The 10303-nt window shown below is 36.9% G+C and overlaps 1 protein-coding gene across 1 annotated transcript in view; it reads left to right on the forward strand.

Moving 5' to 3' along the window:
• The window catches only part of NALF1 (NALCN channel auxiliary factor 1), a gene marked incomplete at its 3' end in the record, with an annotated part of 430899 nt that extends 421266 nt beyond the window's left edge, over nt 1-9633 (forward strand). The window contains exon 3 of the mRNA XM_083854367.1: nt 9338-9633. Within this exon, the coding sequence (XP_083710493.1) occupies nt 9338-9633 (296 nt within the window). The remainder of the gene's footprint in view (nt 1-9337) is intronic.
• Nucleotides 9634-10303: the final 670 nt, after the last annotated feature.

Raw genomic sequence — 10303 nt, forward strand, 5'->3', positions numbered from 1 at the left:
CTTGAAATCCTTTTGAAGAAAAGAAGCTGAAAGAAGGTCACCCATGTCTTGAGGGACCTCTTCTACTTCACTTTCTGTGAGTTTCTGTCTGGTATACACCTTCTGAGATTTCTAGTTATTGATCTGTCTCTTCATTAGAAAAACACAAAAGAGTAAGGTCAAAAGGTATTTTTATTTAATATTTAGGTGTCAAGTAACAAGAAAAGGTATACAAGGGAAAGCTAATTTTATTTGGTATTGACTACAGCTCAGATCGCAGGACGAATACAAAAGCATTATTTGTAGTTTTCCATTTGCAGCCAGGTAGAGGTTGATGTGGCTCCATACCCCATGCTGAGGCATGCTCTGGCTGTAGGAGCTGCCACCTCCCCTTTCAGTTCTGTCCTGCCACAGCAGTAATTCAGAGCACAGAGATCTGCTGGAGATGAGTTCATGGCAGCACTGGTGGATCACAGGGGATCCACATTTTTTTTATTTTATTTTCTTTCAGGGCAGGATGTTTTTTGGTGTTGGAGCCTGAAAGGGAAAAACAAACAAACAAGCATTAAAACAAACAAACAAACAAAAAAAAAAACACTACACAAACCTACAAACCTGTAGGCTGTAAAAGGAAATAATAACAAGGGCTTTACCCTTCCTTGGAAGGTCCACATGATGAGAAAATAGCATAGAACTGGCTATATTTCCCCAAGAAATACTGCAGTTGTTTCTATATTTGTCATTAAATTAAAAAGAAAATAATTTCTAGTTTATAATATGGATTAATAACAACTTCTTAGAAATTCCTGAAGATGTCATACAGTAAGTAATAAATATTCTAGCCTGAGAATGTCTAACTAGATCACCTCCAAAGAAAGCATATAATAGGAAAGAAAGAAGGCATGCTACACTCATTTTGTATCACCACAACTCGTCTTTTGTAGAAATGCATATGAGGGTGTGGATCAACTGCAGTGCAAAAGAAAGCACTTGAGAGATTAATCAAAACAATCAGAATCACAGTGTGGTTCTGGTTATGGAAGTATGCAGTTAGAAAGAATTTAGTGTTCCCTTCTTGCCTGCTTTCTTCCAGGATGTAGAAGGGAAAAAGTTGATCCTTCCATCAGGTATTGTGCTGTAATGTGCTGGTTTTCAGATTCATTAAAACTGAGTGATTATGTTCAGTTTAGACCTTTGGAGTTCATATCCATATGACTAAAGTTTCCAATGGCTTCATCCAATGTTTCTTTCTACAGCTCAGTTGTCTAGACCTGCCTGTGCAAACCAGAACTTCATTTGAGGGAGATAAAAATAGTTTGCAGGTGCACATACACACAGAGAGAATTACAGTGAATTAGACCCATGCAAAGTTCCAGGTCAGAATTTTTAACTGTAACTTCTAAGAAAACAGTGTTCATACCAGCAGGATTGTTTTCTATTGTAAGCGTAGTCATCTCTTCTTAACTAAATAAGAAGATGGGCTACAGGAACAACTCTTCACCAACCATTAATGCACATTTGATCTACAAAATTAGACTACAGGGAGGAAAAGTCCTTTCAGAGACATTTAGGGTTGATATGAGATAGATACTCAGTACCAGTTACTTCATTGTACAGACCTTCTCATATTCCCAAAATTACTTGTTAATACAGACATTGCCTATTCTGACTGCTTGGAGAAACTGCTGTCCACATGCCAAGTCTGGACCAGTTTAGAGCGCAGGCTTAGGGCTAATTCTGTTCCTAAGAGTTTTCTTTGTAATAACCATGACTTATGGTCTCTTTGTGCCCTGTGGCATAACAGGACCATCACCTAGCATCAACACTCAGGCTGGGAAATCCCAGCCACATGCTCACACTCTTTATCTGTACAATAGATGTCATGGCATTTAATGGAGAAGGAGAATTCCTCTTTGAAGGAAAGGAAGGGAATATTGTGAGCAGAGATGTGTTGCATTAACTTCTTCCAAAAGTAGCATGACACGCTTACATACTTCCTAAGAGCAGTGCCATCAGAATGAGTCTTCTGCCAGCAAGAGAAGAATCAAATTTGTCTATTCTCCTGTGTTCTATTCTCCTCTGTTGAACAGACTTCTGGTACTTTTCAATCAGAAGGAGCAAGAAAAGGGAGGGAAGAGGTAAGTAGACAGGTGATTCAAGTGCCTTAGATCACTAAAATCTTTCAGTTCATATTAATTTAGTCTCCTAATTTTGTGAGTTCTGATTAGCATCTCAGTTGCTTGGAACATAGTGTGAATCAATTTTTGGCAAATAACAGTAACATATGTTTATGTGATCCATGCAAAGAACACTTCCATGGAAACTCCACCTCCTTTAGAGTAAAGAATTCACTGGAAATAAAACTGTCAGTCATGCTTCATCGCACACACTAATGTTTCCAAAGACATAGTGAGAATTATTACAGAGAATTCTCATCAATCTGTAGAAGTTTGATGACTTAGAAAGCTCAGCAAAAGCATTAGGAGAAATTCTGTAAACTGCAGCTTCCTCTCAAGGGGCAGATGTATGTGTGACTGGGTTTCACCAACAGGTTTAGCTATAGTGTGTTTCTTTCAAAACAGATGCCTTGATTTCAGTGCAATTTGAAAAGCAATTTCCTTGAGAAAATGTGATATATAGAAAGCAATACAATCTATCTCTCTATTTTGTAGAACAATTCAAGAAGAGAAAATCACTCTGAATTCAATCTCGTTTATGTTGTTCTTGACAAATTCAAAAAACCCATATATTTGATCCAAATTCTTCCTCTAAAAATATCTCATAATTATATGTCATTTGCCTCCTGTCTGCACCTCTTAATAGGTCCTAAAATATCAAAATATTAAGCTAACACAGACAGCAGGAAAAATCCCTTTTATGTTTGACAAGCATGGTTTAAATCATTACTTGCCATGGCTCTGCTTACAGCGAAAATTTGACATGGCTTTTGCAGGAAAATCTTTCAACTAAATATCTCATCTTTGTGAGTCTAGGATTCTTCTAGTCTTGAGTATTGGGGCTTTCCCATGAGTGAGGTCCCATATCATAATAGGTTTATTAGCTGTAAATAGTCTTCTCCTATAATAATGACCCAGACAATTTACTTATTAATATCCCTAAACTTTCTGTGGTGACACAGTACTTAAATATCTGTAACCCTTTCCTATCATATCACAAAAGTACATCCTTTTGATCAAAGATTCTACATACAGAAGCAAAACTGGAGAGAGACTGGGAAAAGACAAATGCTTTCTAGAAGCAAATTTTCCTGTATATCAAAACAGTAGAGGTAAAAGTCTTAATTTTATAGTTTTGAGAGTCAGCTATTTACTTATTTTTCTGACTTGCAGCAGCTCAGTTTTAGAGGGATAACTCTGATTTACACAAACAGCATGAAATTTGCCCTATGCATAATTTAGGGAAGAAATCATGAGGAAACATATATATATATGTATATATTCATATATGTATAATGAAGAAACATTATGAATTCTTCTTGGATGTGGGCACATACACATACACTTAAGAAAATGTTCATGAGTTGACTATCTGAATAACCAACACTTAGTGATAAAAAATCTTAAAACAGAGCAGCACAGATCTCCAACCCAGATCTCCTCCAACAATTGGAGTTGAAAAATGGAAGTTAGCCTTTTCAAAAGAGCTGATCAATCTCAGTCACCAGTTTAAGAATAATCTGTTTGAATAAAGAATAATTTATTAATCTTCAATATTCTTCTATAGATAATATTGTTTCATTTTTTATAATGTTAAAGGTATAAAATACATGTCTAATCATAATGATGCGTCACAGACACAGCAATTTAGAAATTGAGAAGACCATCTGGATAAGATCAAATAGTTCCAGATCAGTTGTAAGCAAGCAGTGAAATCTAGTCATATAATATCTAATGTGTTCTTTCGACTTCCGTAGTTGGAAAATGTTAATACTGAAATCTCAGAAATAATTCCTCAGAAGCAGAAATGCCATGCCGAGTGCTGGCATTCACTGATATAGTGATGTCAAGGCTGGATGGATCACTCTTGGCAGACATTTACTTTGGGCTTCACAATAAAATGGAGTATTCAAAACTTGTGGTATACTACATCCACTTCTCTTGTTTTAAGGTCTTTTCTTCCAGCATGAGAAGCTTCCTATACCTCTCAAAAATAATCAGAAATCTATGTGAATAATGAACACAGATTTCTACAGAAAGCGAAAGAAGAAAAAGCATAACATATCATAAGATCTGTTTTGTTTCTGTGGCTTCCCAAATACTTATCCAGCAATGACAACACATATTTCAACCAGACCAGTTTCCCATAATTCAGAATACTATGGCTCCATAACTCTTTCTGTACAAATAAACCAAGAAGCCAAGTCAGACCACCTGCTGCAGATTCAAATCAGGCCCCAAGTGTCACACATCCTGACAGTGCAGAGGAAAGTCACAGGAGTACAACCACTGCTTTTACGGGCTGTTTCCTGCAACTACTCAGGCAGAAACTCAGGCAGTCTCTGAGTTAGATGGTGATCTAGCTGATCTGCACATCACGCATGCATCAACAGTCTTTGTGATTTTAATTTTTGTGTAAGAACTTGCTTGGGCTTTGCTGCTTTGTCCCCAAGGCACATTCCACAAAGTGAATATGATATTCATCCAGTCACTCCTTTCAGTCTGATTCAGCTGAGCAGGACATGCAGGATTTATCTATTCATGTCTCCATGAACAATCTCAGTGGAACCAGTAGCCTTAATACTTGCATCAGCATTGATATCACACAGTCCCTATAGATGTATACTTCTGTGCCTATCATCTTCATGTGGGGAAAAAACCTATCTGGTTACAAAGAAAAGAGAGCTTTTACATGATATTTGTGTGTGATAGTATATCTGCCTGGAGAAGGGTTTGAAATCGAAAAGTCTCCTTGCAAATTCTAGATCCTCCATTATAATAAAGGTACCTCCACATGGACTAACCTCCATTATAATAAAGGTACCTCCACATGGACTAAGATTTCTGCTAGTGAAATATAGCTGAGTGCTGGGAAAAATTGGGAAATGAAGACACAGAATTGAGAATTTTAACTAATAAGTGAAAAGCAAAGTACATTTCAAGCCAGTAACAGCTGACCGGTGACTCTCAGAAATACAGTTACAAAACACCCAAGTAATAGAAAATAATGATGTCTATCTACAAACTAAACTATAAAGACAAATGAGGAAGGAGGAACCTTGGTGGTTTGGTGGGTACAGATATAATTTTTATTTCTTATATCCATGCATTTAATATTTAAAGAAAACAAAAGTCAAACAAGAGAGAGAGAAGCAAATGGACAGGCAGTGGAAGCAAGGACAAGTAATCATGGAAAAGCATAGATATGAAATCAGGTTATGTAGAGATGGGGCAAGGAAGGTCAAGAGGAAGCTGGAACTGAACTTGTCAAGGCATGTAAAGAACTAAAAAAAGGGCTTCTATACATATATTTGTCCCCTTGATTTTCAGTCTTCTGATCTTGTTTACATAGTTCTACTAGAGTTTCTCATGCATTTAACATAAAGTAGGTTGTTTTCTCATTCCTCTCTGTGATGGACTGCTGGTTTTTCCACTGAGGTCAGAGGGGTGTTCCTCTCATCTCCTAGTCCTTGACCATATTCCAAAAACGATATAAGTTGAAATTCTCGCTCTCCACGTGACAGGTGAGTGTCTTTCTTTCGTGTCATGTTTGCGACATATATTAACAAGGAAAGGAAGGCCAAAGAAGATGTATCCTCATAAACAATTGGAAAACTGATAACAACAGATGAGGAGGACGCTGAGGTACTCAAAATAACTTTTGCCTCAGTCTTGAATGACAACCTCTCTTCCTATATCTTTTAACTGGATGGACAGCAGGATATAGACTAGAGCAAAAGTCCTTCCCACTATAAGTAAAGATCAGGTTCACAACTGCCTGAGGAACATGAACATGCGTAAGTCTATGAGACCCAAAGAGTTACAACCCCAGAGACCCAAGGGAATTGGCTGATGTAGTTGCCAATCCACACTCCATGATATTTGAAAAGTCATAGCAATCAAGTCAAATCCCAGGTGACTGGGTAATAATTGATAGGTCAAGGGAGATGCTGGGAACTACAAACCTGTTGGACTCATCTCTGTGGCTGGGAAGATCATGAACAGATCATTCTAGAAGCTGTGCAAAGGCACATGAAGAACAGGGAAGTGGTTTGAGACTGTCAACATGGCTTCAACAAGGGCCAGTTCTTCCTGACCAACCAAGCAGTCTTCTACAATGAAGTGTTATTCAATATCTTTATCAATGAAGAGATTGAGTTCACCTGTAGTAAATTTGCAGATGATACCAAGGTGAGTGGAGTGGTTGACACATCTGAAGGATGGGATGCCATCCAGAGTGACCTAGGCAAGCTCAAGAAGTGGGTCCATGGGAATGTCATGAAGTTTAACAAGACCAAGTACAAGGTGTTTGGGTGGAGGCAACCTCTGATATAAAAACTGGCTGAGGGATGAACAGATCAGGAGCATCCCTGCACAGAAGGACCTGGGGGTGGTTGTGGATGAGAGGTTGGACATGATCCAGCAGTATGCTCTCAGTACAGAAAGCCAAATGTGTCCTGGGATGCATCAAAACAGTGTAGCCAGCAGGGCTAAGGAGGTGACATTGACCCTCTACTTTGTTCTGGTGAAACCTCACCTTGCACACCAAATCCATCTCTGGGGTCCTCAACACAGAAAGGACATCAATCTGTTGGAACAAGTCCAGAGGAGGGACACTAAGATGATCAAAGGAATGGTGCACTTTTCCTATGAGGAAAGACTAAGAGAACTGTAATTTTTCACCCTGGAAAAGAAAAGGATTTGGCTGCTCTAATTATGGCCTTTCAATACTTGAAGGGAATCTGCAAGAAAGATGGAGAAAGACTTTTTTAAAATAATGAGTGATGATAGGACAAGGGGGAATGGTTTCAAACTGAAAGAGTAGGTTTAGATCAGATATTAAGAAGGAATTTTAGGAAGAAATTCTTTACTGTGAAGGTGGTGAGAAACTAGAGCAGGTTGCCCAGAGAAGCTGTAGACTCTGCATCCCTGGAGGTGTTCAAGGCCAATTTGGATGGGGCTTTGAGCAACCTGATCTAGTGAAAGGTGTCCCTGCACACAGCAGGGAGATTGAAACTAGATGATCTTTAAGGTCCCATTCAACCCAAGCCATTCAATTATTCAATAAATATTTTGATAAAAGAACAAACTAGTTTTTCCTCCTTGCTTTTCCAAGGAGATATAGCTAGCTCACCTGGATTTCCAATTGAGCCACACATTTGTAAACCTCTGATTTAATAGATGGACTAATTAGATCCAAGGGGCAAAAGCTTATATTTATGATTACAAACCAGTATGTAGTGAATATGTGTTGTGTTTGGTACAAAAGGTCTTACTGAATTTATCTAAATATTCTACATTGTGATATGAATAGTGGCTCTGTAGTTAATTGTTTATTTAATATATAACTGCAAATTCAAACCCTAAATTCAATTGCTGAATTGAAATAAAGAGGAAATGTAATTTTACATTAAGGAACAAGTTCAATTAATCTTTGAATGTGGAGTTGTCATAAATTTATTTATAATTCAGTAAGTGCAAATGAACTATTTCAATACCTATTAATTGCCAACTTATATACATATCTGTGATTTCAAAGGAAGCCTGGGTTTGCCAGTAAAAAGATAGGCAGAAAATATAGTTTGAAAAGTAAACAAGCCTCAGTGGGATCAAGGCATTAACCATTCTCTGTGTCTCTTCAATTACTACTAATCATTTGAGTTGCTGCAGTTCACAGAACAAATCATGATTCCCTGCTTTGGGAGGCATTGCCTGTATATTGCAATGTTTAAAAACATACTTATGCACATGAACACCAAAAAATGGGTCTCAGAAAATAAGACTGTTTTATTATACCTTCAAGGAACAATTGTCCAGAAGTTCCAAAATGCAATAGAATTTCTTAAAGAAAAATGTGATCCTTTCAGCTATGATTTAGAGTGAGAATAAATAATTTTTAACCTTTGGAATGCTGCATTAAGTTTCTGACTGCAAAAGTGGAAAAACTGGTCAGGTTTAGCATAGGATAAACTCTGAATATACAGGCCATTAAACAAGTTGCTTTCGTTCTTGTATCTTAAAATTTGGTTAAATACAAAACAAATGCAACTTTATTTGGACTCACATATAGCATAGCAGACAATTATGTCAGCTATGTAAAAATGTGTCAGTCTAGGCATCTCAACATTCTTAGCATACCTAACATTTGCTGTTTAGTTGCAGATCAGAATTATGGAAGCAGGAACCAAAGCATTCAAGTTTATCATATTTTAAGGTGTTCTGCTTTTGTTTACAGGTTATTCACAAAGTGCAAGAAATCTGGTGGCTGGACCTAAAAACATTATACCTAAATTGTGTTTTGAAGGCAGTGTTATTGTTGTGTTATTTTGGAGAAAATGTAATTCTTGTTCCAAGAAATAAAGCTGCTTTTGAATTCACTATCCTAATATTTCAGCAGCAGATAGATTTTTTTTTCTAGTAAAACCTTGTTCTACCACATAGTACATTATTTTCTGCAGAATTTAATCTATGATAAGTTTAAGTGGAGAAAAGGTGTTTGTCTATTATGTTAGATATTCTTGTATTTGAACACGAGTTAAATAGCCGAATTAGCTTATTTAAATTTATCAGAGGAAAAGGTATGTGAGAAGCAAACAGAACACTCTGGTTATGTTAATCTCCTGTATACTAATGCAGACAACACTGATAATTTCCAAAAAGATAGAGTTCTTGTTGGTGTTCAAAAAGTCATAATCAGATAATTTGAACTCAGTAAAGTTCAAAGGCAAAAATTACCTAGCTGATCTCCTGAAACATCAGGAGATCCAATCATTGTGGGGCAAGGACAAATTGCTTTCACCTCTGGGATTATGTTAAAGGCAACTTCAGCTGGAAGAATTCAGATGAGGTGGGATAAACAAGTAGGTTCTGAACAGCTCTGTTTGGAAGCTGTTCCTGAGATGCAGTTTCATTTCCATAGGTTTGAAAAACAAAATAGCTTTACACAACCATGCTCAGCGTCATACTGCTATTGAATGATCTTTTAATGCTGCTTCCTGTTAGATGATGCTTATTACTTCAGCATCTCTAATTATACAGAATGGCAGGACTTCTGAGACCCTCAGTCTCACCCAAATACATGGATTCAACAGCTTAGACTAAATGTCAACTGTTCCTCCAAGCTACTACTTCTGCCAATCCTTGTGCCTGGTATTTATTTTTCTTTTGTGTTTACCCTACAGGGCTCTATGAAAACTATCCAACCAATGCAGAACCAGAATGCTGTGATGTCAGATGGGGACTATTATCAGATCATCAACCCAAAGGGACTATAAAAACAAGTGGCTCAACAATGTGTCACAGGACATCGCTCACAGTTTCATCAGCATCAAGACTGTGTAACAGCAGACTTAAACTGTGTGTTCTTGTATTAATTCTCTTACATACAGTACTTACAGTCTCAGCAGCACAGAACTCAACAGGACTGGGCTTTGGAAGCATAACAACTTTGGAAGATAATTCAACCAATGAGGAATAAAAGAAAGGATTCATCTTACATGATAGAAACACAAGAGGCCCAAATTACTACAGTCAAAAATGAAAAGGACTGAGTGCTTCACCCTCAGATCTCTTCTTGAATGACTTTTTGGGTAAAATGAAAAGAATGGGCCGCAACCCAATCAAGGACACACAAACACAGCTTTTTATTGACTAAAAGGCTGTTTGGTGACTTAACTTTCTCACACCATTTTATACACTGTGTTTTAATGTTTGGAGTTTCTTTTTGTTTGTTTGTTTGTTTTTTGCACTTGTTAATACAGGATTTTATTTTTGGGACAGTTTCTCAAAGCTAAATTAAGTCTTTTCTCTGTCGATATATTTCTAGTCATTGTGTGTGTTCATCTGATAGTTCCGTCTTTTATGTCCTGTCAGTTTCTATTAGAGGAATGACTGCTATGATTTCATGACATAGCGAAAAAAAAAAAAAAAGAAAAAAAAAAAAAAGAAAAAGAAAAAGAAGAAAAAAAAAGAAAAAATAACAGAAAACAAAAGAAAAAAAGGAAAAAAAAACCCAACAAACATAATCCCAAAATAGCCCACCAAAAAAACCCCAACAAAAACCCACAAAATGAACAACAAAATAAAATTTAACCAAAAAAGATAAAATTATAAGAAAAAGAAAAGAAAAAAAAGCAACCACAAAAAAG

The sequence above is a fragment of the Zosterops lateralis genome (assembly GCF_965231275.1).
Source record: "Zosterops lateralis genome assembly, chromosome: 2".
In the NCBI taxonomy this organism is placed as follows: domain Eukaryota; kingdom Metazoa; phylum Chordata; class Aves; order Passeriformes; family Zosteropidae; genus Zosterops; species Zosterops lateralis.